We start from the raw sequence: 26,539 nt of genomic DNA on the forward strand, positions 1-26,539 counted from the left end.
GTTTTCTTGGAAAGAAGAAGAGGAGAAGAGGTTGAAAGTGGGTTTGTGTTTCTTTTCTTGAGAAAGAGTAGAAATTGGAGGTGAGTGTGTGTTGTGAGCGTGTAAGTGGATGATGCTGATGCTGATGATGAGCGGGAATGAGTACGGAAGGGAGGGTGGCCAACGGGGCTATATATACAGAATCACAACAAGAGGCAAAAGCTGCAAAGGTATAATTATAGAAGCAACCCGTTACAAAAACATGAAAATTCTCTCCCATGACCAAGCAAACGTAAAAACTATCCGATCATCACCGTGTTAAGCCGCGAGTACACACACCAACGGCGGCGGCCCTCGGGATCGGTGGATCCCTCTGGATCGTGGGAGAAGAAAAAGCCAACAAAAGAAAAAGCAAAGCAGAAATATCCACCCGTTTTTTTTTTTTTAATGCCTGCTACATGCCTGTCAACTCGAAAACGTGCAGCCCACGGAAAAGTTTTCCAGGCACTCGGCCGATGGGCCGGTCCACTCACATGGAACCACATGGTGCGCGGCGACGAGGCACGATGTGGCGATCCATCCATCCCAGCTTGCATGCATCGTAAAAAAAAAAAAAAAGCGAAGCGATTGGTGATGATTCGACACCGAAGTTGTTACCACCCATGTTGTTCCCGCCCATGTCACCTGGGACGGAGGAATGCGTAAACGAAGTGGTTCGAGACCATGAACCTGGCCAGGCCCTGCGGCACTGTACGGCTTTACCAATCCCAGTTGCCCGTTTCCCATGCTGTTGAGATGAACGTGTGCCCGTCCGAGACGTGTCAACGGGCCGTGCTGATGTGACTGGCTTCCCTCGTCGCCTCTCATGTCTTGCGCACACGTCTGCTTATTAGCCAGCTCCCTGGCCTCCCTTCCCATCATTCGGCCCGTCGTCCAACGTCCGCAGCCACCACCCGCAACGCCGACACCGACCTCACAACCAGCCTCACGTTTCGTGTCTTCCGAGCTTACACTCGGCGTCAGGTAGCTGAGAGGAAACGAGGCCGTTCCCTTCTCCTCGGGATGGGCAGAGACATTTCCCGGCTGGCTTTGTTTTTCAGCTCTTCATCCATCCTTGTCACCATTTGTCACAGGGACACCAGTGGAGAGTTCATCCTGTAAAAAATAACTGACTACATGCAACACATCACAAGGTCGGAAAGACACACTCCATCGCCATCCATCGTGGACCTGCGCCAAGTGGATGCCCAGGCGGGTCGACCCGGCATGACCGTTCGTCGCTGAGCCCATCGTCGACCAGTCAGCCCTGTCCTTGGTGTAAGTGAGCCTTCGCGGCCCCCAACGAGGACCGTTGTAAAATTTTCTAGTGGTTGCGGTCGCCGCGAGTTTGAAGCCGAGCACCGAGAGCCGAGATGCGAACTTGCTAGCCGCCTTGCAAGGGATGTTGACGCCAAGGCACAGCCACCATGTCCACGTTCGTGAAATCATCTTTGACGAAAAGCATGCCATGAAAGAAGAAAAAATCAATTATCGTCGACGTGCTTTCTACCTACCCATGCAACAGCGCTGTCGCCTCATGCCGAAACACAAAAAAAAAAGAAATGGTGAGAAAAAGACAAAGAGGTATCACAACGTCACCATATTCACCAAAAATACCGCCTTTCCCAAACCCAGTCAAAGGTGCATGAAACAAAATGTCCACCAAAACAAAACAAAAAGAAAACTCCTCCTGTAATAGTTACCATCCGCCTCATTAATGACGTGCTTGGTGTGAGGCCGTCAGCCGAGACGTCGTCGTCTGCGTCTGCTCCAGCTTGGAAAGCTACTCCCGCAGCCTCGCCGCGCCAGCTTCCTCTTCACCCACCGACAGTCGCTCCGACTGAATCGTCCCCCATAGATGCTCCATCTTCTTCCTACAGAAATTGCTTGTTAGCCACAAAATCTCTCTTTCGTCGTGTCCTGGAAACCCCGGGTGTACTTACCACGTCTCCTCCACCAGCTCAATCTGCTCCCGTCGGCAGAGGTTGATGAACCTCGTCATCGTGTTCCACCGCTTAAACGCCACCATAATGTCTCCCCTCGGCTTGTCGTCCTCGAAGCAGATGTGCCTGTCGCTCATCACCAGGTACACCCGCAGCGCCTTGAGGTTCCACGAAATCTTCACCACGTCCTCGAGCCGCACGCTGAAGTCGACCGGCTCGCGGTGCATGCTCCAGCCCGCCGGGTTCCTGTCATCCAAGATCTGATGCTCAAACATGCTGTTCTCCTGTACCCAGCTCCAGTACTGCGTCACCTTCTCCGAGCTCGTAAATAGCCGCGTCTTGATCTGGTAGATTCGGAAGTCGAACTTGCTAATCGGCGCACCGCTCACCGAGTCCGCGTCCGATACCTCGCCCGTCTCCAGGCTGTCCAGCACCTTGGCCGCCGCCTTTTGCTTCTTTCCCACCGGTCCTTGGTCGGCGGCGACAGGCTCGGCCGGCAAGGGCTCAGCACTGGGCGGCTCGGCCCGCGGGCTTGGCGAGCCGTACGATGGAGGGCTCTTGCGCTTGCGCTGGCTCGACGTCGCAGGCACGTCATCATCCACGCTATCAGCCCTTCGCCGAGGCATCTTGATGCCCGAAGGTCGCCCAATGCTCTTGAATCCCGACTTCTGGCGCAGTGCTGCCAGCTTGGGATCGTTGTAAAAGTCGTGAATGGTCTTGGAAAAGTTGAAGCCAGAGCCCTGCGCCGTAATCAGCTCGTGCAGACGTTGGCGCATCCAGTCGACGGGCTCGACGTCTGTCTTGTAGTTGGCTAGCGCCTCGATTGTCTCGCAGAGGCGAAACAGGGTGTCGTAGGAAGTTATGCTGCCCTTGCCCACGCTCACGTATTTCTTGGCGAGAAGCTGATACGGGCTAATCGGTCCTTGCTCTAAAAACTTGAGAATCCTGTTGCCTCGGTTGACTTGGCGTTCCGTATTGATACTTGACGCTGCCAGCCAACATTTTGGACTCTGCTGGCTGCCTCCGCCGACTGAAACTTTTCCTCCCACGAGCGCAAAATCGGCTCCGTCAAGGTTCGCAGCTCGGGCCACTTGGTCTCCCAATATGGATGGCTAGGGGTAATCTTTTCTAAAGGTACTCCTGCGATACATTCAGGATACGTATAGAAAGTGCCGTTGTGCCGTAAGACGAGCGTTTCTTTTGTAATGTCATTTGAACTTGGTGCCGCAAAATCCATTGGGCGAAAGCAAATGGGCGCCATTGGCCGCGGAATCGAGCATTCCGAGGCCGAAGCCTTGGGGCTCCTCCGGTAACTGGTGCTGCTGGAAGCTGTTAGAGATGGGACGGCGCTGGGTACTGGAGAGGCCGGTTCGTACTTGGCAGCCTGATTCACGGCTTTAAACCCAGACATGTGTACCTGCGGCGGACTGCAGTGCGATGAATACGCTTTAACAGTTGCCTGTTGCGCAGCCGCTGCCAGAGCTTCCAGCTCAGCAGGCGAGCTGAGGGAGGGGTCTAGAATGAGCCCTGGTGTTGGTGGGTGCGAACTACTGCGCGGAGGTTCCAAAGCGGGAGGCTTGCGAGCAAGCATGTTGGTCGGTGACAATGCTTCTAAGCCCTGGCAGCTTGTTCCATTCCACTCGCAGTTGCCGCACTTGGGGAAGAGATGGCCACCAACGGCAATACAGCCCTCAAAGGGACTCTCGTTACTGCTGCAGCCGTGGCACCTTTTCTTCTGGAGGAGGCCGGTCGCCTGTATCATACAGGCTATCCAGCCAGTGCCTTTGCCGTCCGCAAAGCTGTAGATACTTGGCCTCGTGTCTTCGAAGAACCGGTTGGCGCTGCGCAGCTTGATAGGCTGAAGGACCGCACGAGAGGATATAGTTGTGGTGCGTTCGTTGGATAGTCCAAGATATTGGAGCTTATCAAGTATAGTGTGGTCGGAGTCGATGATGGCAACTATTCTATCGTCATTCTTGGGCGCCTCCCTAGGAAGGTGCAAGTTTGCCAGCGGCGGCAGCTTGAACTGTCTCTCTGCGGGGCTCTTGTCAATAAGCTCCGGCAATGCCAGTCGCCGTTCGTGAACACCGTCTTGATTTCTGCATCGCCGAAACCAGTCGTTCATTTGGACTTCGATCTTTTCGTGCTTCTTGACCAGGCCTTGCTTCTCCACGCTATGCTGAGTGTCTATACTGTTTAAGCGTTGGGCTTCATGGTTGTATGTCTCATTGACGAGGGCCGTCCGACTGCGAATAGCGGCAAGCTCTCGACTGAGCTTGTCCTCCTTTTCTCTGAGCTCACGGATTTCGGCCTCGACGCCGCGCATGTGAGTTACGATGGATGATCTGTCGTGGTTCCAACGCTGGGAGTGTTGGGAGAATTGGTCGTCGCGCTCAATGGCATTCCTACGCCAGAAGTCGTCTTCCGTGACATCCCACATCTCGGCGCGCTGTGAGGGTGGGAGCGGTGATATGGAAAGATCTCTAAGGTCTGATTTGAGGTTGTCGACTTTTCTCTCCATGGCATCGGGGCTGGAGATAGATGCGTATGTTTGGAGCCAGCCAGGTTGGTTGGCTCCGGTGGCGACGTTGAGTCTATAACGGGTCAGCGCCGCGCCCGCAGTGATGTACAAGCGACCCCTGTATTGCTGGGGTATGATCGATGACTTGACTAGGTACTGAATGGAATATATGAAGGTAACCCTCAGCCCAGTCACGCGCAGAAAAGAGTGACCGTGCTGTTGGCCACGTCTTTTGTGCAAGTGATGTCGTGTGGTAGGGCGAACAGCAGCTGAAGACCTAAGACGTTGCACACGCTGGTTGGCCGTCGTTTGCTTTGTTATCGAGTCAAAACCAGGTGAAGTGTATATCTGTACTTCGTTCGCTACCAACAACAACCCAGGGCCCGACAAGTGGCGGACAGCCTGGTGCAAGCACGTGCCCTGTACTTGATGCGGGGGCGGTCAAGTAGATGGCCAGCGGTGACTGAGGGGGCAGGCGAGGTTTGTGCTCTTTGACAGATTATTGTGATTGGGATATAGTGCAAATCAAAGAGACAAACATACGTTGCGGGAGGGGTGTGTGTGGCAGAGTGACACTAGAGCGTTGTGGAAGGGGTGATGGGCGAGGGGGGGGATAGGTGGCGATGGGGAAAGAAAAGAAGTCCAGGATCGGCAGAGACACAAGAAAAAAGGGGGGTTAGCATCGTGAAGAAGAAAAATGAGCCAGGCAACAGCAGATATGATACAAACGGCGACCATATTGCACTCAACCAACAAGAAGTGGGTCATTTCGGAAGCCAGAAGCCGGTCCGTGATGCAAGCCAGCTGGCAAGATAGAGTGGCCGCGGAAAATATTAATAAAGATTTTTCTCCTTGGCTATTTTCTTCATTTATTGTGTTTTTGCTTGATTGCCAGTATCCAGTTTCAAGTTGTCAGGGTCATAACTAGAGTTGATCTCCGATAGGCGCTCCTAGCCAACAGACGTGGGGGGCCCTAGAGCTTACAGTACATAGCTCAGCCAGCTGTTGGCGCGGCCGCCGTTATAGACGAGACGAAAAGTTGAATACCAGCTTTGCTTTCTTTTTGCCTTTTGCATCAGACCAAGCAACGAGCTCGGGTTCGTTTTTTCGCACAACAGCTACCAACATGAAGAGGAGGGGCGCATGGGAGGGTCATTTCTTCCTACAGAAAAAGGTCTTATTAGCTCCCAACTCATCCGCGCATTCTATTCGTTACCAACAACTCGGCACCCAGTAACAAGACGTTATTTTTGCGGATCCCTGGTGGTTGGTGTCACTTTTTTGGTGACGCGGAGCGGGCGCTGAGCAGAGCAGAGCAAGAGGCGCAGGGACAAGGGCAAGCGAGTGCGAGAGAAACAGAAGGAAAAATCTCGCTGCCATCGAATCGAAAGAATACCACGGACCAACCGAGGCAAACTTTATCTTGCGCTCACCTAATTGCAGTAAGGTATCGTGTCTCTCTCTGGGAGCCAACTAACTACTTGCGAATAGCTCCGAAGATGCTATCTTGTTAACCAACCAACCTCCCATCGCCCAACCCTCCGCCTTCCGTCCTCTTTTTCTTTCATTTACTGCTTCCCAACGCCTCCTCCCTCGGTATTTCTCCATCGGGCTCGACCGGGTGACGCCTCCCGTGAAAAAAAGCATCGTCTGGCCCGCGAGCTGATAGTATCCCTCCGCTACTATACACCAGACAGCCAACAAAAATCCGCGAGTGCCGGCCGTAGGTCTTGCACCTCCCCTGCTCTATACGCATTCGTCTTGATCCCTGCTGCGCCCGCCGCCGTCCGTCAGTAAACGACTACTTTTGACAGCGACATAAAAATAGAGCTGCGGACTTTCTAGAATGGGATGGGTGTGATTCACTGCTAGTATGTATCATGGCGGCCTAGGTTCGGTCTAATCCCGCAAGGGGAAAGGCGAAGGTGTATGTATCAGGCGCCTACAAGAGTACAAGATGCTTGCTGCATGCGCCTTAGTATGCAAGCCTCACGAAAGGGACGTCCCCGAGAAGCCCGGGGTGTGGTGTGTTCAGACTTGGGAAGACGAGGGTACCAACAACACTCAACCCAGACAGTAGATCCCGAACACCATGGGCGCACTAAGTGCACGGGGTAAAAGGGCTTTTTCTCTCATCTCCGAACCCGTACAAATAGCTAGTTTGCCCTAGTAGACGAAATGGAGTCGTCCTTATATCAAGACAATGGAAAACGCGCCGCTCTTTTCCCCAGTTATCTCGCGTTATAGCAAGCCACCTAGTTAAAAGCAATCCCCATTGACAAAGAACGAAGAACGGCTATCTCCAACGGCGGGCAGCCACATCAGCGCCAGTAGGTCTACTAGACTTTTTCGTCGCACTGATAATGACAATCCGCAGGAATAACTGGCGCAAGCTCCGCAAGGCTTGGCCCAAACTTCCACCCATCCCCCATCCCATCTCGGCCGGTCCTGGTTCCGCATATCAGCGGAGCGCCCGCACTAGAACGCCTTGTTCTCTTGGCTGAAAGGGTGGAAACATCGTGATTGTGCGCGAATGAATTTACACCGTGGGCAGTGCAATTTTTTTCCCTTCCCTGTAGATTAAAAAAAACGAGGCGGGGGCTGTTCAACAGTAGGACATGATAGACGAGAGCCCTGTCAAAACCACCCCTGCCTCGATATGGATCCGCGGGGGCAAAACGTACAACAACTTGCTGCTGCAGTAGTGTCAAGTATGAAGTAATAGAGGCATTCTGTCACGTTCTACGGCAGAGGCGCGAGATTCACACCGTATGTGTAGTCTGTTCTGTCATGGGAGTGCATCATCTCTGTGCAATGCGGGCGGGCCGCGTCACATCTGTGTGCTGGGCGGCCCCAGCCCGGTTTTCTTTCGATGACGAGGGGCTTAACAAAAAAGTCATAGATCGACCAGCATAGGGTCGAGCCTGGGGTTGCGTCTTTTCTCTCACATGACAGGGTGGCCACTGTGTGTCGTAAGAAACACCAGTCGTTGGACGACGATGGCATGCCGTACTTGGTAGAACAAGTGAGTCGCCTGACGTCCACTGTCTCGCGCCGTAAAACAACGAATCTCGTTCCTGTGTAACGAGGGTCTTGATAATATGGGTTGTCTATTAAGAAAGAATGTTAGGCGTTGTTGGTGCCTTCTCCGCGGCACACCGGTGACCGGTGATACCAGTGGAATGTGGTCTCTGTGGACATACTGCGACATCTTAATGTGAGGTGATATTATTATTAATTACCAGGTACCACTATACACAACAGCACATGTCGCTCCTTTATTTCTTTGTAAGAATATGAGATAAAACTTTGATATTCAGACGAGGCTGTGGGAGTTTGGGGGGGTCTTTGTCCGTATCAACGCACACCCACGCCACATGACAGCATTTCCATCTTACCAACAATAAGACGAAATCATCTTTTACAAGGTGCTCGGAGGCTCCAGAAGTGGATAATGAATCACCATCCTTGTAACCCCGCCCCGGTCAAGAGACAGACAGACGCCACCATGGGCTGCGCCCGGAGGCAAAAATGAAATAAACCCCTTCCCTTTGTACAAGTATGTACACGGCCCAGCGCCAAGACTTGCCGCAAAAAGCTCAACAAGACGGGGGGATAAGAGAGGTGTGTTCGATCTGCTTATACTTAACCGTCGGAGTTAGCAAACGGCTTCTTTTTCCTGCTCGGACAAGGCGCACCGCACCGAGCCACACACAACATCACAAAAACGAGGCGTGCAGGCGCGCCGAGGCCGAGCTGGGAACGTTGGTTGACCCGGATAGGATAAATCATCATCAGCCCCCTCACACCGGCTAGGCGGGTATTTTCATCCCATTTGTTGGCACCTACTTTTCTCGTCTCTTCTAGAAAAAGACGTTAAAAAAGCTCCTTCTTGTCTCTTCCTAGTGGCGCATTTCACCTTGCATAGTCGTCGCAAAAGCAAACGACGGCCGTCCTTCCTTCGTGTCTCGGCAAGGGGGTATGAGTTTCTAGAAAAAGTATCCCCAGCCGTCACTTATTCCACCGTGTTGGGAGCTCTCTTTTGCAAAAGTTCCATCTTCTTCGTAAAAGTCTGTACAGGCAGGTTTCACCGCTCTGTGACTGCGACGGCTGCCTGCGAACGAGGCCAACCAATCCTGACGCCCATCACGCTGCGTATCACGCGCCACCTGCCGATGTCGGTTTGACTGATATTTAAATTCATAGACGTGTAAAAAAAGAGGACTCGCTGTGATCTATAGGCTTTCCTCATCAGCCTATATCTATTTTAAAAGTCGAAAGTGGGGGGGGAGGCTAAACAAATGGCAAACGGCCATCTCCAGCTCCATCTTCGCCGTACTCCGACGACTAGAATGTAGCCAGCCACACACCCCAGCTATTATAAGGGTTTAGTAAATAGACACAAAAAGAAAGTACAAGACAAAGAGGATGCATCCAATGCGCCGATAACGTTTCCGTTATTCTAATGGGGAAAGTGCTGTCTCTGTAACTCCAGAGCAGCGTCAAAACCAGAACCAAAACACCAAAGATTCGCAGGACCAACACAACATGTTTGCAGGCCAATACAACACGTTCGCAAGGCCAAACCCTCCCTTGCTATTCGCATATTCTCTCTTGAGGGGTCATCGGTAGTGGCCTCTAGTACTTTGCCGAATAGCGTGGAGTGGGTGAGTACGGCATGTCGTAGGCTGTCGTCTGCGCGTACGGATCATCCATGTACATGGTAGCGCGGCGATCCTCCTCGGGGAGTAGCTCCTTCACCTCCCAGTTGTTCATGCGTGTGCCCACAGAGAACTCGAGGTCTTCCTTTGTGATGGAATCCCAGTACTGCAGCGATTGTCAGTAATGATGTCGTCATCCCTCTCCACACTTTACATACCTTGTACACCATCATCACTCCGAGAAGGTTGCAGACGGTGGCGAAGAACAGGCCATCCAGGTAGTGGCTGATGACGAGACACAGCTTGGCCGAGAACGCGTAGAGCATGACCTGGCCAACGACGAAGAAGAAGACTCCAAAGGCGATGTCGCCGAGCGGCCAGCGGTCCTGCAGAGTGCGCGTGACGAGCAGCACCTGCATCACCACGTATACGAACAGCTGAATCGCGTTGAGCAGGTACAGCACGACGAACAGGCCGATCGTGTTCGTCGGCGAGAGGCCCGCCCAGCCCTTGAACGTGCCGATCGCGACCAGGAAGGTGATGGCGAACGCGGCCAGCGAGCACACGCGCAGCAGCCACACCGACAGCGGCGTGCCGTCCTCGTACAGCTGGAACCCGACGAATCCGTTGATCAGCAGGCAGGTGACGAGCGCGCTCGCGAGGCCGCTCTGCAGCGCGACAAAGTACGGATACGGCGCGGAGCCCGGCGGCACCACGCCCGCGTCGACAACAAGCGAGAAGAAGGAGAGCAGCATATACAGGTAGAAGAACGTCAAGATCTCGCGGCGGCCCACGGCGGTGAACTTGGAGCGCACGTGCAGGATCATGACGACCGTCATGAAGAGCGCAAAGATGTGCGTGGCCGCCGCGGCGCCCTCGAAGATGATGGTGTTGGCAAGCTCGATGTTGCGCGCGTAGCACGACGGCTCAATGCCGACGTGGTTGACGCCCGCGAGCTGCGGACCGACCGAGGCGCACAGTGGCAGCGGCGCGTTCTCGCAGATGAAGGTGAAGTCGCCAAAACCCGCCATGTTGTTCTGTTGCGGTTGTGCAAGACCGGCAAGCGGGGGGTGGTAGTGGCTCGGAGAGAAGGCGTTGAAGGGAAAGGTCGTCCCGCTGAGTCCCCCAGGCAGAACCGCGGCGAGCAAGGCGGAGTAGTCGTCGAGGCCTTTTCGGTGGTGAGGGAAAACGGACTGTTCGAGGCTTCGGTCGGAAGGAGGCAAAGGGCAAATAGCACGACAGGCGGGGGTTGTCGGTACAGCCAAGCGAGTGTTTTTCGTTCCGCGACAGGAAATTCGTGTCCGTGGAGAGTAAAGCAGCTAAGAACCCTCAACCTCGTGCGCGTCAAATGACTTCTTCTTCTCCCTGGGTATTGTTTCTGTTGTCGTTCAACCCAGTGAGGCCACTCAATCAAGGGGGGTGGCAAGGAAATCTGAGATGGGCAGACGCCAGCCAAAAAGTGGGGCAGCTGTTGCCAAGGGGTCGCCGAAATACCCTGAGGCTGACAGCTTTGATCAGGTATTGAAATCCCAAAATAACGTTTCAAATCGGTGCATAATTGATTTATTTATTAATTTCATTTTTTCCCTCATTCTTTTCAACTCTATCAAAGGGTCGATGAAGTCACATTTCCTATGAAATTTCTGCACATTTTAGATATATACTTAGTAGACTACGCGTCAAAACTATGACCCCGCCGACTTATACCATGATATTATAGAGTATCTCAAACAAAAAGAGTAGCAGGATGAGAGACGCAGAGCTTTCATCAGTTTTGCTACATGAATAAAATGCTACCTTCCTTACATGCACGGATTTCCCCGCTCCATGACGCGGAAGCAACGACAGCAGCCAGCCCGTCCCAATGATGTCGCCCTCGTATTTGTCCCAACATGCCCGCGTTACGTCATTACCAGAATACCCGCGCCGGACCTAATGCATTATACACACAAAGAACTATGGTTAAAGCCATGTCGATAATGTATCTACTATCAACACATCGACCCCTGATTACGTCAAGTACGCCGTTTCTTGTTTATTGGTCATAAGTCACTAAGTCATCGCAAGAAGGGCTTGCAGGGTAAGTCAGGCTCATAGAGCTATGATGAAATTAATCCTACGCCTCCGATAACTGTCCGCCGAGACACGGGAAAAGCAAGAGTAATATAAAGCAAAAACAAATCATCCTGCAGCGCAGTGTGTGCCACGCACAACTGTCTGTTGGCCGTGTCCGTCCGTAGTTGGTGGTTCTTCGACGGGACCACCCATCTTCCCGCGCGCCTTCAGGTATTGACCAACGCCAGTAGTTAATGCTATCCATGCCATGCAATGCAACTTCTAAAAAAGAATATAATGCTACAATGAAGTGCTGCGCAAAATTGCAAGCAGCCAAATATAGGGGCCGAAAAATCAAACAAAAGCCAGGTGATATCTTGTACAATGCAAAGACCGCTTTCCACATGCAGCTTCGCCAGGTGAATAACAGGAAAAGCAAAGAAAAATGTATTCGCGACGCATCAATTGAATGATGGAATGGCATGGGCAGGCCATATCTAGGGGTACACGCCCTGATGCCGGCCTTGTAGCGGCAGATGCTGCTGCTGTTGTCTGTTGTACATGACAAATTCAGGAACCACGCCAGTCCGCACATCGTTGCGTCGGCCTAGAGGCTGATAGTGAATGTGGTTGGGGGGAATCGGTACAGACAAATGGTATTGATCCAAAGATGTCGCGACAGGGTGCAGGAGCCTGTTGACGTGTCGTATGGGTTTGTAAGGACTCGAGCGCTGCTGCAGGTAGATGCTTGGCGAGTTGGCGAGAGGCGTCAGTGCGAGAGGCGTCAGTGCGAGAGGCGTAGGGATGGCGGATCCCGTTGTGTAAGGTTCTACCATCGGCGACGATGTGTATTGACTTAGATGAGCGGGGCTGCGTCGCTTGCTAGGAGTGCCGAGATTCACAGGAGGATGAACGGCGGTTGCTGAAACCGGGAAGTTCGGAGCCAAGGTCGCTGCCGGCATCATCTGCTGCTGGGACTGAGGTTGAGGTTGCTGCTGGTGCTGGGGCAGACCGCCACTCGCTGGGCGCTGATACACAGTCGACATAGCACGCACGGCGGGCTGAAGTGGCGGGAGAGCTGCGTTGGAAGCAGAGGTATAAGACGGAGCTGCGGGCATGTACGGTAACCCCGTTGACTGGGGCTGACTCGTAACAATGCTCAACTGAGGGACGGGTACTCGGGCTTCAATGGCACCGGCAGGCCGGACACTGTTGCTAGGCACGGTACCGAGTGTAAACTCTGGAGCCATCTGTCTTTTGGCAGGATGATCAATAGCATCATATTCGGGGCTTCTCTTGCGCGAAGTAGCAAGGCGAGCGGGCTTGGAAGCAAGCGGTGAGACGGCGTTTGCTTGGTACGTGCGCCAATCTTGCGAGTGACTCGAAGTTGGAGAGAATGTTTTGGCCGTAGTGGGAGTGTACGGAGCCAGGTCAGGCACCATAGATATCATGTTGGCCTTGGGCGACGATATCGGTGATTGGAATACGCCCGCATTGACAGCGACGTGCAGGGGTGATGAAGGTTGACGCAAGGCCTGGTCGTAGTATTCGTGGAAGCAGGCCAATTTGGTCAGCCACAGCTCCCATTCCTCCTTGGAAGCCAGCAAGTTGTATCGCATGTTGCTGAGAAATTCGACTTCCATGACATGGATCTCCTGGACCGCGAAGCAGGATACCTCGGCCCAAGTCTTGTTGGTGTATGTGTTATCATCGAGGACTAGAAAATGTCAGCGTCGTTGGTGACTGATAAACGTCGCAGGCACTTACACTTGTTACCCAGCATCAGGGCAACAGTAAGCAGCCTGTACTCGCTGCCGGCGCGGCCCTTGATCTGCGGAGTTGACATCTTCAATCGATATATGAAGAGGAGCGCAAGTAAGATGACATTTTGCGTCACCTGTGTCGTCTGAAGAACATTCAAAACCCATTTGCGAAACTGCTCGTATGGCTTGGCTAGCGAGGCCAGTCGGGGGAGCGTGGCGGCAGCGGGAATCGAGCGAATAGATTCGGCTTTTTTGAGGTCATCTACTGACTGGAACCAGAAAAGGCATGTCATCTGAGCGGTGTTAGCCGGTGCTGGTAAGCAATGGCAGATATATAAGTTTACCTGTGCGGCAAAGTCTGCCAGGTTTCCTCCTGCTGGGCTGATGCATTTCGGTATTTGGAGGCTATGGTAGATGAGTGTATCCGAGGTTTGCCGGGAGGGGCTCTCCTGGGACGGCATCGTGCCATCTGAGGTGGGCGTAGGTGGGCGTGGCAGAAAGGCAGTGCCTCTCTGCGCATGCTGGGATCTGACGGGGAAGTCGTGTTGAAATGCTTGCTGAGGTTGTGTCGAGGGCTGCAAGTGCAGTGGTTGTTGGACGGATGGAGGCGGGTGGCGTAGATATTGCAGACTCGGACAATCGGCTACCGCAACCCTGGATTTGGGCTGAGGGACAGCAGCGGGATGATTGCGCGTAGCATGGCTGTCGTAGACGGCGTAGGAAGGCTGGTATGTGGCACTCATGTCGTTCGCGGGAGTTGTATAGCAGGCACGAGGTGCCACAGGGCCGCGATCAGACGATGACTTGTTCGAAACGAGAGAGGCGGCCGTGTGAGCATATGAACAAGAGGCGGTCTCGCGCGAAGAGGTGAGAATAGGAAAAGTGCGATGCGGATGTGCAGCTGTCAATACTTGGGTAGGCATGGAGGAGAGAGGAGCTGGGGCGATGTGAGGAGTATGGTGAGATCGAGGCGGACGGGCGGATTCAAGAACGGGCCGGCAGACGAGAGCCTACGCGAGTTGGCTCGTTTGCCCGTTTGTACCTTTCGGCTTGAGGTGGCGCCAATCGCACGAGACAAGGAAGCCGAAGATGAGCAGCTGGAGCTTGGTGTCGTGCAAACGTCGAGTCTGAGTGAAGGCTAAGAAAGGGATTGTCGGGAAATCGAGGTGCGGAAGGCGTTGGAGGCGATAGGCAGGTTGACGAGAGATGGCCTCGGTATCACTAAGCCCGCAGCGGATCAAGGCGGGAGGAGTTCTTTTTTGAAAGGAGGCTCGATCAAAGAGGATGCTTGCCGCCCTGCACGGCGGAGGGCCAATCGCGGGGGAAAGATGGGCGGCGAGTTGGAGAGAAACAAAACAAGGGGTGATAATTAAAAAGGGCAAAAAGGACCTTTGAGACGGGACGGATGGGCAGGTAGGCAAGTCAAGTGCAAGCGGGCAAAGCCATGACGAGACGGCACGCAGGTGTCGAGGATGGAGAAGAAGAAGTAATGGAAGATGCAGTCAAGGAAAGGAAGGGACAAGGTTGGATTATGTCAAGGTGGTGAAAAAGTGGTGACCTGGGCCGAGGAAAGACGAAGACGAAGACGGTCCGCGTGAAGCGGCGAGCGAGCCTGGGGTGGCTCCAAGAGGCTCCGGTCGCGAAGCAGAAGCAGCTGGTGAGCATTGGCATTGGCAGAGAGTTTGAGGAGGGTCTCGGAGGAGTACATGGCGGATGGGCAAGGCTCAGGCGACGATGTGGTTGGCCAAGTGAGAAGGCGGTGGGGGGGGGGAAAGTAGTATTTGGAGGGGTGTCAACTACGGAAGTGAAAAGGTGGGCTGCCAGACTCCAGACTGCCACTTTACCCAGGTACCAGGTAGCCTGGGCGAGGTACATACCTGGTTTACCCAGAAATGCTGTAATCCGTCGTATGGCATCTGGAACTGTTGGCAGTGACTCCATCTGCCCAACATGTTGATGACGGATTGCAAACATGAGAAATTATCTCTGGGTCGGTGCGAGCTTTGTCGTTGTGAGGTCTGCCCCCAAGATTGGTTGCTCCAGATACAGAAAGGGAAGGCATCAAGTATACCTTCGGATAATAAGCAGCAACGATACGATACCTGGGTACTTCCAAGTTGAAACCAGGAAACCTTGCTGGGTCTTTCACCAAAGTGGTGCGGACCCTCCAGCAGCACTCCTCAGCCCGCTTGCCCGCCTGGGGCCTGTCAGAGGTCCCTTTTAGTGTGCCACCACAGTGACCACACCACTCAGCCCACTAACCTGCGCTACCTTGACCAGAGTCCCTCACTGTAATCCACCCATGACCGTGTTACTGCGGGCGCTCTAAAATACAAGGGTTCAGGTGCAGGTTCAGGTGCAGCAGCGCAGATGCTGTGAGGCAGGAGCAATCGCAGTTGATCACTCACTGCAAGACGCCAGCTTAGATTAGCCACCGTCCCATGAAGATTCGCAACGTCATCGCAGCAGTTCAAATCCGTACACCACGCTCATTTATCATGATTTGTCGGTCAATTCTGTAACTCACGATCCTCGCATACCGCCTTGTGTTGTTTGTTGTCTCGCTCTCTCACCACCCCCAAGTTTCCCCTTTCCCTGCTTGTCTCCTCCTCCCTCTCCCGTGCGTGCCACCAGTGACCACCACCACCACCAGACTCTCCGACATCAAATCACATCACCTTGCCCATTGCGGCCTTTCCCTCCCCATCATGATTAGCGCCTGCACATGCTGCTCCGGGCCCCCAGCGCTCCAGCACTCTGCGGCGAGACATTGCAAAGGGAGCGGCCCCGTTCATCATGTACCATACCAACTTTGGCTGGGTCAAGACCGCCTTGTCCGGCGTCGTCGCCTGGCCAGGTCCTGCACTCACTCCTCTTGCTCTTGCCATTCTCCCTTTCATGTCCTCTTTTTTGCCTTTGCGTTATTATTACGGAGTAACTAACATTTGCTTGCCTTGTTAGTCTTAGACGGACCAGCCAGCCAGCCTTCGCTACTCATCATTTCTCAAAATAGAAAAGAGACAGCCACTGAACGCACGACGCATTCATGATTGATTCATGCCACGGCCCAGTTCGCCTCGAATCCATGTCGCGCAAGTACACTTTGTGTTGCCTACCCAGCTCTTCGGTCTACCTAAGAAAAATAAACAAAACTAAATAAACTGCTAGCTGCTGGCCCGCTTGCGCTAGCCTAGCCACTCGCTCAACCACTTCCTCCGCCAAGCTACATTTGACACAGCCAACTTGCAAACTTCCCGTTTCTTCCGGAGGGACATGTTCAAATCGGACATGCAAGCAGCATGGCACAGATGCTCACGCTCACCTACCTCATCCTCGTCATGCTTGCTGCTGACATTAGAGCTCCAGACCTCGGGACCACCTTGACATATTACGAAGTACCGCGCCCTCCTTGATTGAAAGGGGAGGGGACTATGCCGACGACAAAGCACAAGTAATCCGTACCGTCTCTGCCATTATTCCCGCGCTGGGTACGTCTGCTTCGGACACTGAACCCTACCAGGAGCGGTTAAGACGTAAGAGGTTGACTTCGCCCCAATCCAGAAGCGCTGGTTGGATGGAAACGACATGCGTATTCGTCACCACGATATTGTACATCAAATGCTGCCTTGAGAGCAAACGTCTCGTGTTGCGTGGCACATTGATCCATTTCAAACCCTCATCAATGGAATCCATCCATCCTTCGCCTCACAGCCTCCAAGAGAATGAGGCCTCGTCTCCACAACCAGTACCCCGTCACCCCGTAAAGAGAAGCCCAGCCAAAGCCAAACGATGCAAACCATGCGCAGGAAAAGGGCTGGCTGTGGTTGTGGAGCCCGTATCGGCCGGCTGTCATTCATCAACCTGACCTTTCTGTGTCTGTCTTTGCTTTGGCAAGCTCCTTCTCTAATAAAATGCGCCCAGCGAGGCAGCATTGTTCGGGGTGGATGGTGCGGCGGGACGCAGGTGAGTCCTGGACTCAGGCCGCGCCTCATAACTAACTCCTCCTCCCTGCCGTGCCGACCGAAGAAAAAAAAATGAACTGTGCAACGGTGACGAGGCCAGCTGACACGGCCTCCTTGTCCTTGCTCTCTGGCCAGCCTGAGCTAACACGTTTAGCGTGCTGGTGGCATGACGGGCGGGCACAGCCATTTTCTTTGCTGCTGAGTCGCTTGACTAGTTATGTATGATATCCGCGCGAACTCACTAGCAAGAACGCAAAAGCCTTGCCAGGCCCTATCCGAAGGTGGCAACGTCTTGGTACCCCATTCAATACTTGCTAGTCCCGTCATCATCAAGCCGTGCATCATCAGGTCGGGCTCTGGCCGATACCTATCAGTAGAATACCAGTACACGCTCCAGACTTGTCAAAAGGGAAACTCCGTGGCCCATGCATGTGTTGCGGCGTTGGGGCTGCTGGTGTGCGCAATCTAGCAGGAACAAAGTAAATCAAAGAGGAGTTAGCAGTGACAAGCCTAGCGATCCATGAGAAGGCGTCCCGACGCCATTACTCAGCAAGCCACTGGGCCCTGTCAATTATCATCATCACTTCCCGTCGCGAAATAGCCATGTAACTACGGATACTGGTTCTCCATCGTGCTTCCCGAGAGCGCCAAAATCCAGCCAGCCTTTTTGCTTTGATCAGCAAAGTTTTGCCTAGCCGGATGACGCCTTTTTCTCTTCCCGCACCCGCACTTGGTATCTGTGGCACTCGGCATCTGTTATTCTCAGCGCATTTACTCGACAGGGATGGTGCCACAGTGAGTGAGTGAGTGGTGATGTGTGGTTGTGTGGGGGACTATGACTGACCACTTTCCTTGTGACTACACTGACAAGGGCCTGCTGCAGTCTGAATGTGGTGACTAACAACTAACATGGCTAGTTGACTCTATCTGGTTACGTGCTATTAATTGATGCCGGAAGCGTGGCAGCATAAGCCGACTGGCTTTATGAAAAGCAGTAGATCTACACCGTTGTGCGCCATTATATCATTGCGCATATATCTGGCTTTGTATCATTAGTTTTGCCGACTTCTCTTGTCGCATGGCTGTTTTAGGTGTGAGATTAATGCCTTGCCGCAGCCGTCATGGATTACCATGTTTTTTGAGCTCCTCCCTCCCGTTGTCAGTGTTGCACGGCAGCTTCATCAGCGCTTTCCAAAATTATACCCAGCAGGTGGATTAATATAGCTCACTTCGGTCACAAGGGCGAATAAATGGACGTCAACCCCCCCGGTCTCAAGGCTGTTAGCAACAAAAAAAAAAGAACTGGGGAAACTGTGCTTTCGGCAGGGCCAAAACTTGAAGTTTTTTGAAAGAAATTCGTACTGGCATGATGATGCTGGTCCCACAAACGCGCCCGCTGGGCGTTGTTTCCCCTTGAGGAACTCTGGAGATGAGCGAGGGAGGAGGTGAAAGGTCTCATACTGCCGTGTTGCAGGTACCACCAGCACCAGGCTAGTAGTTACTCCGTTGGACTTGTTCGATGGAGAGTTCCGTGCCTCTCTCCTCTCATTCTCTTTTTGCCACCACTTGTCGGGACGCGAAATTGCGGCTTGTAGTTAGACTTTGCATGGGGCTTGGAGAGAAAGCCCAAATCAATCCCCCGCCCCTTGATTCCACTTGGCAAAGAAAGTCTTTGACCAAACTGAGCAAGGCTACGCTACGTGCCTCGCATGGAAGATGCAAGCATTCAACCGCAAGGCAATAGGTTAGAACTTGGGGGGGCTGCGTACCACCAGGGGGTCGCCGAGAAGAGAGGGTCAAGGCGGTTGTCGCAATTGAAGGTTTCCCTTGGCTTGGGCTCGTCTTTTTTTTTTTCGGCACCGCACACCAAACCCTGTAACGCAAAGTACGGACACAAAAGCCTCAGTTGAGTTCAACCTTGGGCCATTATGGAAAGATACTTGCGGGTATGGGCAAGGTCGGCGGCTGCTCATGCTTACAGTGCATCGAATCCTGCAGCCGGAGATGAGTGTAGCCTGCAACGACACTAGGCATGATGCTGGGAAGGGTGCTTTTGGAGCAGTCATTTGTTAGTTATTAGTATCCGTATGCCTCCTGCACAAAGGGCAGCTGCTTGGTTGGACTGGAGACCAATCCAGGCTGTTACATATTGCAATACGTGCAGGGAAGAAGGGAGTGGAGGGAGAAGGGGGGGGGGGGCCGCATCCAGACGATCGACCATTTTGATGATATGGGCCCCAAAGTGATACATTGCAGGTCCAACACTTGCAGGTGGTGGCCGAAAACTAATTCCTAAAAAAGCAAAAACACACTTCTCATACGCCGTCACAAAGATGTGGCAGAGTGACATGATTACCACCCGAGTCATTACGAATAGCAGCCGTGACCAGTGACAAGCCATGACGAGTGGGGAGAGTCCTTGAAAGGTGAACAAAAAAAAAAGAGAGACCAAGCGGGCATCATGGGCATTCCTTTCCAAAAGCACATCTATTATTATTATTATTATTATTATTATTATTTTATTGCTTGCAACAACTCCTTACTTGCTGAGGTCGATGACCGACCTAAAACAGATGACCCTGGTAGCGCCAAAGCTTGCTGAATACTCTGTGGCCAAGACTGAATATGTAAAAGCCCACCCCACGTTTTCGACGGATTTATTACTATCGTTATTTTCATTATTATTTTATCAGGATTATTATCATTATTTTACAGCCCAACAATCTTTACCACCGCCTGACCCTAGGGCCTTGCCTCGCCTGCCCCTTGTTTTATCCAACTAACACCTATTGTTGCGCCCTTTCAGCTGACAAGGAAGGCCCTTTCACTGCATTTCTCACCAAAGGACTTTTTGCCTTGCAGCGCCATCCCTTCTTTGTTGGGCGAACAAAAAAGCAAAACAAGCGTCGTCCCTTGATTCTCTGCGCCTGTGTCTCGTTACTATGCATCCCTTTCTCCCTTGGGCTTGCATAACCACCAGTGACAACCAGTGACCGACATGCTGTCGTACCTTTCCTCTCACCTAACTAATAACTAGGCAATAAGATCGAGAAGGCGAAAATGTCCCAACTAAAAATCCGCATGCACATACCAGGGGGCCCATGCTCGTTGATGATCAGCTCCCGCCACGCTCGTTGAACATCCCCGTACCAATATCAGTAGCACACAACTTCTGGGGCCAGCATTATCAGTTGCAAGAAACCCACCAGCCATGAAGGGCCTCTCCAACATCTCGGGTCTGACGAAAAGGCAAGGAAAAGGGCACAGGCCGCTCGAGCAGCATAGCATCCCCCCTTCCCCCGGTGCCTCACAAAAGCGGCCTTGTTGCCCCGGCGGGAAAAGCTGCCCTTTGTTGCCTTCTTCAGCGCTATGGTTACAATGCAGTCCCGACACGGCGCAAGACACATCTACCTCTGACACACTTTCCCCTCCACCACACCTCCTCCATCATCACCACGCTGGAAATCCTAAAGGACGCCCCGAACTAATAAATGCTAATACTGGCCCGCAACACGACGGGTCCGTCCTGCCCACGCCGCTAAATACGAAGGTGTGGGCTCCGTTCGTCTTTCCAGTTGCGTCCTCGCCTCTCTCTCCAGGTCGTCAACGTTGACGCCTCAGCATTTGCGCATATGATGATGTACAATATGTGGCGCTCATTAGCAATCCGACTTTGCATGCACATTCGGCTGTCGTGGTTTCCTGCATCGCCGACTTCGGCTTTCGATAGATTGGTAGTTCCCTGGCGACACTCCTCTTCCATCCTGTCCATCAGAACACCTCCCCGCGTCCGGAAATCTGGCAGGGTCGAGCGCGGGAGTCCAGTAAAATACTGATAGCCCCAAGGCGGAACACTTGGGCGCAGCAGCTCAAAATTATTTGTAAAATAATCTTGAGGCGGATGGAAAGAGTATTCAAGTACCGGCTGCGCCCTGCAAGGCAAATCGCCAGATTGCAAGCTGGGCCGGCCATGGCATAGTCCAACCTCTCGAGGTCGCTGGACCTTTATGCCTTTCATATGCTCGGGCTTCCTGATCTTCCGTACTTTATAAAGAAGACACGTTAATTCCACGCGCCAGGCACATTGGCTGGAAGGGTAGTAAGCAGCGCACACTGATGGCCTATTCTTCCATCAAGTGAAGCTACTCTGGTACACTGTGCATGCGCTTTTCAAACAGTGCCACTGAGTGTTTTCGAATGCCATGACGAATATTATTGCGCTATCTAGTAGGAACATTTACCTAACTACCCATGTAAACATACGTGCCATGTCGAGTTCAGCAGTACAAATAGTCCATAATAGACTTGGCTGGGAATCACGGCGCTGAAACTTGTGTCGACACATACACTAACTGCGATCATTCCCTCCATTATTCCTCTGAGCCCTCTAGATTCAGGAGATACAGCTTAAATTCATTCGTAATCTCTTCATTACTATTAACGACCGCTGTGGTTCGGGCCTCGGACAATGGCCCGAGGGATGGGCCTCATCAACGGCTCAGTAGAACGTGAGTGATGCACTTTTCAATGAACACGTCTAAGATTATCTTGCAGACGTTACGCAGGCCATTTCCATTTCTTCCACTACTCACCAGGCCATAATTTCTTGTGCCTTCCAGAAACGCCACCGACATCTCCATAGGAATGGGCCGGTGTAGCGACTCAACCTACAGTCCGGGCCACGGTACAGGTACGCTGCAAGTGTTGCAATAGCATGACTCTGTGAGAAACCATCGTGGAGGTTGTGCCATGTAGTACAGATTTTAATGAGATGTAGACAAATTGTGCTTCTGCCGCGACAAGAAGAAGTGGCGGCTCTCTGGTACCCAGTATCGTGGAGAGGATGGGTGAGGGCGGGTGAGATGGACGTCTCGCTATCAAGGTATGTAAATAAGAAGCAGTTTTTGGATGTAGTATGAAAGCGGTAACACAGCTCATCATTCGCCAAACAACGCAGTTCAAGCCCTCTCTTGCTGCTGAACTCTTCTTGAGCGTGATGTCCCTCCATCCTCGCCCTCATCCTCACCGGATGCTACGCAGAGAGCTTAACTATAGCTATTTCAGGCTAAAAGATTATTAACATGATATCACATGAAGCTATAAATAGAGGGGTGGTTCTTTTACTACGACTAATACGAGAGAGAGAGAGATGGAGAGTTGTAAATAGAGTCTCTGCAAGCGTCATTCTAGCTGGCGAGACGCTGTCAGCGAAGAGCGGTAGCCCTCCAAGCACGAAGCGAGATATATCGTCGTACTACAAACATTTAGTAGAGCCTCCGACTCTTGAATGATGGTTTGACACAAACATGCGTAGTCTCTTTCTCGGGAGTTGGAGGGGACAGAATCCCTCCGCGCAGGATAAACCATAGGGTAGGTCGTCGAGTAGAAGTCCAGTTTCATAACCAATGCAATTTTGAGTCAGAGACTGTGAAACATACAAGTACGCCAGTTTAAGCTCTGTTATTGTACCTACTCGATGCCCGAGACTAGGATTTACTGCCCGTGCGCCAGCTCATCCTGTACTTTCTGTAGTGTGCATATAGCTAAATGTTAATGGAAGAAATAGTATCAATGTGACTAAAGAATGAAAGCTTTCGATGAACGAGACTCTTCAGACTATGCTTCTATTTAACGTAATGGGCATCAAGGGCCGTGATGCTTGCCGTTTTGGTCTTTTCTAGCAGCTCAGGCGTATGGCACGAACTTCTATGGCAGAGCCGAATAAAGATACTGCGAATGATGAAACAAAAATCTCTTAAAATAAACCGTCACGGAAATGATCTCGAGGCACTGCTTAGGTCCATAAGATGCGCTCCCGACCTCAGCGCATGCTCACGACTGTGGTAGTTAGTTAGCGCTCATAGGAGACAGGCGAACAAGCGTTTATCCGGCCATGTGCCTCGCACTGATGGGAAGAATCAACACCGGATAATTACTCGCTATTAATAAAAACTGATTCTACTCTATTTACCGCTGGATGGTGAAGATGCATGCCGAGTTGAGTTGCCGAGCCAGTACGGAGACCAGCCATTTACAAAGGAGCAATCAATTGCAATTGAGATGCGTAATTCGCTGTAGTCGGCTGTTTCGGAGATATGCCCCGTGGGGATCGCCTCAAACGCGGGCGCCATGAGGATTACACTACGACGCCCATTTTTTGTTTGCCTGTTATGTGTGTTGACTGACTCATCAGTTGGCAAGCCATGACGGCGAGTGCGTTCGCGGGGTCGCTCGGCGATGATCGCTTAGCGCCGACAACGCCATATTAGTAGTATAAGCAGAACCTTCATGTTGATCAACAAGACAGCAGTCGCTTTTGTATGAATATCTCCATCATACAAGAAGATACCAGCAGCTATGAAGTTAGCCAACACGAACGCGCTGTACGCGAACCAGGCCCTCACCGACAGTGTCGTTGACTACGCGGCCACCCACTCAGAGCCGCTGCCCAAGCATGTCACCGAGTACCACGCCGCGATTGACGCGAGCCATCCGCGTACGGACTACATGATATCCAACCTGCAAGGGCAGTTCCAGACGTTCCTCACCCGCGCCGTCGGTGCGAAGCGCGTGCTGGAGATTGGCGCGTTCGTAGGCTACTCTGCCATGGTGTGGGCAAACGCCGTCGGCAAGGACGGCGCGGTCACGACGCTCGAGTTCAGCGCCGAGTACGCCGACGCGGCCCGGAAGGCCCTCAAGGACAACGGCGTCGAGAACGTGGAGGTGATCCAGGGTGATGCCCTCGAGACGTACGTTGTCGCCCCGTCCCCCCTCCCCCCTCGGGCACTGACTGACTCTCTTGATAGCGTGGGAAAGCTCAACCCCGCGGAGCCGTACGACCTCGTCTTCATCGACGCCCAGAAGACGGGCTACCCGACGTACCTGCGCACCATTCTGGAAAAGTCGCAGCCGGGCGCGGCCGGCGGGCGGCTGCTGCGCAAGGGCGGCTTGATCCTCGCGGACAACGTGCTGCGGCGCGGGCTGGTGGCCAACGACAGCGAGGCGAACCCGTGGGCGACGGGCGCCAAGGAGCGGAAGCCTAGCGAGTACGAGAAGGACACCGACGTGGATGCGCTGCGCGAGTTCAACGACGTGGCGAGCAAGAGCGAGAGGCTGGAGGCGTTCCTGATGCCTCTGTTTGACGGCGTCGGCATGTCGATACTTCGGGATTGAACGAGGGCTCGCATAGTCCTCTCACGCACTTCAGTACGCAGCGAGATTTACGCTGAGGAGCCGGCGGGATGGGCATGCTGGGATGAGTCGGGGAGGGCGTCGGTAGCTGAGGCGAAGCTGGCAGCGAAGCGATTTTGGAGTGGTGTTGGGCCAGGTTGCTAGAAGGGTGCAAGGAAACAATAATTACGAAATTGCGTATTACATGGCTGCTGTCGTCAGCCCAATTGCATGATGCGAGGGCCGAAGGTGAAGAGAAAAAAAAAAGACATGATACGGCGAGGGTGCCGGTAACGTGGTGTCTTAGAATCGCGCCATGTCTGTAATGTGAGACCGGGCCGATCAAACCATCATCTCCCACTGCGACCGGGCGATGCTGCACCCTCTTTGGCATGATAAGGCCTTTACTAGGCTAGTGAATCTTTACGAACAACCAGCAAGGCAGAATCTATGCTTGAATGGAGCATATGATCAAACGTATATCACTAATATACATCTTTCGTCGACAGCAGTGCCTGATCAGACGCGTTGAACATAGCCGTGCTGGCAAGCAAAGTGTCGGCTAGCTGTTACTCGAAGCCGTCTGCCATCTACCCAGCGGCAAGCCACAACTGGACTTAACCAGGTACGGTTAACGAGGCCGCCGTCAGGGCGGGATGAAGCTGAAGCATTGACCAGTTGCGTTTCTCGGCTTCCTCCATTTTCGCAAGGGAGGCAAGGGGAGAAGAGGAGGGAGGGGGAGGGGGGGGGTTGGAAATCTGCAACAGGGCGCGACCACCCACCCCCGTCCGCCGAGGTGCATGCGCCGGCGGCGGATATCATGCAAGCCCCGGGGGCGGGCGGGCACGGGGACGGACGGGCTTCGTCAGTCAGTCAGTCATCCAAGACAAGTGCGCCTCGTTACGATGCCTTGAGGGCCTCAGCTGAGCGGCGTTTTCACACCGTCGGCCTTTGGGGGGGGGGGGGGTTGTGGGCTTCGCGGAACAGAGAGCCGATCATGGGGCCCTCACTGTTGCCATCTATCCACCAACTAATTAGAAGCCATGTGGTCATGGAATCGCCCCATGATATGGGAATAATTATACGTCGACGAAGTAGGCATGTCAAGGGGATCGTCTGCCGAAAGCCTCGGGGTAGAATCAATGCACCTTGGTGGCTGGTTTTAAGCATGGTGTAAAGGTTGTGATTCTCATGGAATTCTGAGCCGACCTCGGGCTTACAGGCACGCACATCCCCAACGCCCAGAACAGTTGGCGCAGAATGATAATACGTGCAAAAGCGGCTCGGTAAATTGCAAGTTCTGACCATGCTTGCGCTGATGAGCCAAGGTCAGCTTCCGGTGTGGTGTTTTGCGATTGTCCGTCACTTATCGCCGAGAATCGGTGAATTACATAAGAGCGCGAACTGTGAAGATGGCATTTAGTATCAAAACCTGCCCGCATCAGTTACGGTTCCATCCATCCGGATAACTGGTGACGTGGTTCCAGCTGGCAATTGCCCGTCAAAAATTACCAGATCGAGCATTGGGGCTGGCTGGGGGCTGATTTTCAGGAGGGCGCGGATTCCGCGAGTACAGGACCGTCAGGGGGTGGCCTGAATCGCGGCCGGCAAGTAGGCCAAAGGGCTGAGGTGGTTGTACATAGGTACATAATAATAAGTGCAGCTTTACACGAGTTGGAGGAAGAAACCGTTTAAGCCGCGGGATTCGCAATCTAGGGAGGCATTGAGATTGCCAAGCTGGAGCGCGGCTGGGAACTGTTGATGAATCAGTGTTGCATTGTCTTGCATTGTCTTGCCAGATCCGTGGCAGACTGCGACCTACCGAGGCGAAGCAAAATAAATCTTGAATAAATTCTGAATACATTCTGAATAAATTCTGAATAAATTCTTAGTACAAGTACCAGAAGTTTTCTGCTTCATTGACCCTTGTCTTGCCATGTGGCCAAGTAAATCTGCAGCACAGTTGTATGCAATTGCTGGGATGCTGGATACTGCGACAGGCTATTGGGACTCGCCTGTAGTGTGGTCTATACATACATAGTAACAGTATCCGTACATGCGCCTCTAAATTATGCTTCCTTGCAAATCGGCCAGCTCTCGCAGGCAGGCGAAAGGAACGACACACCCATCCATACATAACACGTTTACTAGCGGCATCAGGTGGCGCTCTCCTCTCAGCTGGCTCCAAGCGATGAGGCTATTTGCTGGCCCAGACCGCCCCGAATGTGACCGTGATCCCCGTGCGCCCACCTTGCCCAGGCCAATATTGTTATCCAGCAGGCCACAGGCACGCAGAGTAAATTATTAGCCAGAGAGTGAGAGTCAGAGTGAGAGTGAGGCTGAAGTTGTTTTCTGGTGCACCTCACCTTTCCTCCCCCACAATACACCAGGATACATGTCATGGCACCACCAGGGTGGCAAGACAAACGACAGCGACAGCCATACG

General features: G+C 52.9%; 4 protein-coding genes across 4 annotated transcripts; 1 reads left to right on the forward strand and 3 right to left on the reverse strand.

Moving 5' to 3' along the window:
* Nucleotides 1-1,801: 1,801 nt before the first annotated feature.
* On the reverse strand, nt 1,802-4,482 carry ISF_07223 (hypothetical protein; the record flags this gene model as incomplete). Its single annotated transcript, XM_018850826.1, has 3 exons — nt 1,802-1,892; nt 1,962-2,873; nt 2,924-4,482. The coding sequence occupies 3 exons, from the start codon at nt 4,480-4,482 to the stop codon at nt 1,802-1,804; spliced, it is 2,562 nt and encodes an 853-aa protein (XP_018702104.1).
* Nucleotides 4,483-9,120: 4,638 nt separating this feature from the next.
* Nucleotides 9,121-10,174, reverse strand: ISF_07224 (Chitin synthase III catalytic subunit; the record flags this gene model as incomplete). Its single annotated transcript, XM_018850827.1, has 2 exons — nt 9,121-9,309; nt 9,362-10,174. 2 exons carry the CDS (start codon nt 10,172-10,174, stop codon nt 9,121-9,123), a joined length of 1,002 nt encoding a protein of 333 aa, XP_018702105.1.
* Nucleotides 10,175-11,695: 1,521 nt separating this feature from the next.
* On the reverse strand, nt 11,696-13,422 carry ISF_07225 (mucin; the record flags this gene model as incomplete). Its single annotated transcript, XM_018850828.1, has 3 exons — nt 11,696-12,915; nt 12,966-13,254; nt 13,306-13,422. The coding sequence occupies 3 exons, from the start codon at nt 13,420-13,422 to the stop codon at nt 11,696-11,698; spliced, it is 1,626 nt and encodes a 541-aa protein (XP_018702106.1).
* A 9,858-nt stretch (nt 13,423-23,280) lies between these two features.
* Nucleotides 23,281-24,096, forward strand: ISF_07226 (O-methyltransferase family 3; the record flags this gene model as incomplete). The annotated part of the gene is made up of 2 exons (XM_018850829.1): nt 23,281-23,672; nt 23,730-24,096. The coding sequence occupies 2 exons, from the start codon at nt 23,281-23,283 to the stop codon at nt 24,094-24,096; spliced, it is 759 nt and encodes a 252-aa protein (XP_018702107.1).
* Between the last annotated feature and the right edge of the window lie 2,443 nt (nt 24,097-26,539).

Source organism: Cordyceps fumosorosea (assembly GCF_001636725.1).
Source record: "Cordyceps fumosorosea ARSEF 2679 chromosome Unknown scaffold_20, whole genome shotgun sequence".
Lineage (NCBI taxonomy): Eukaryota > Fungi > Ascomycota > Sordariomycetes > Hypocreales > Cordycipitaceae > Cordyceps > Cordyceps fumosorosea.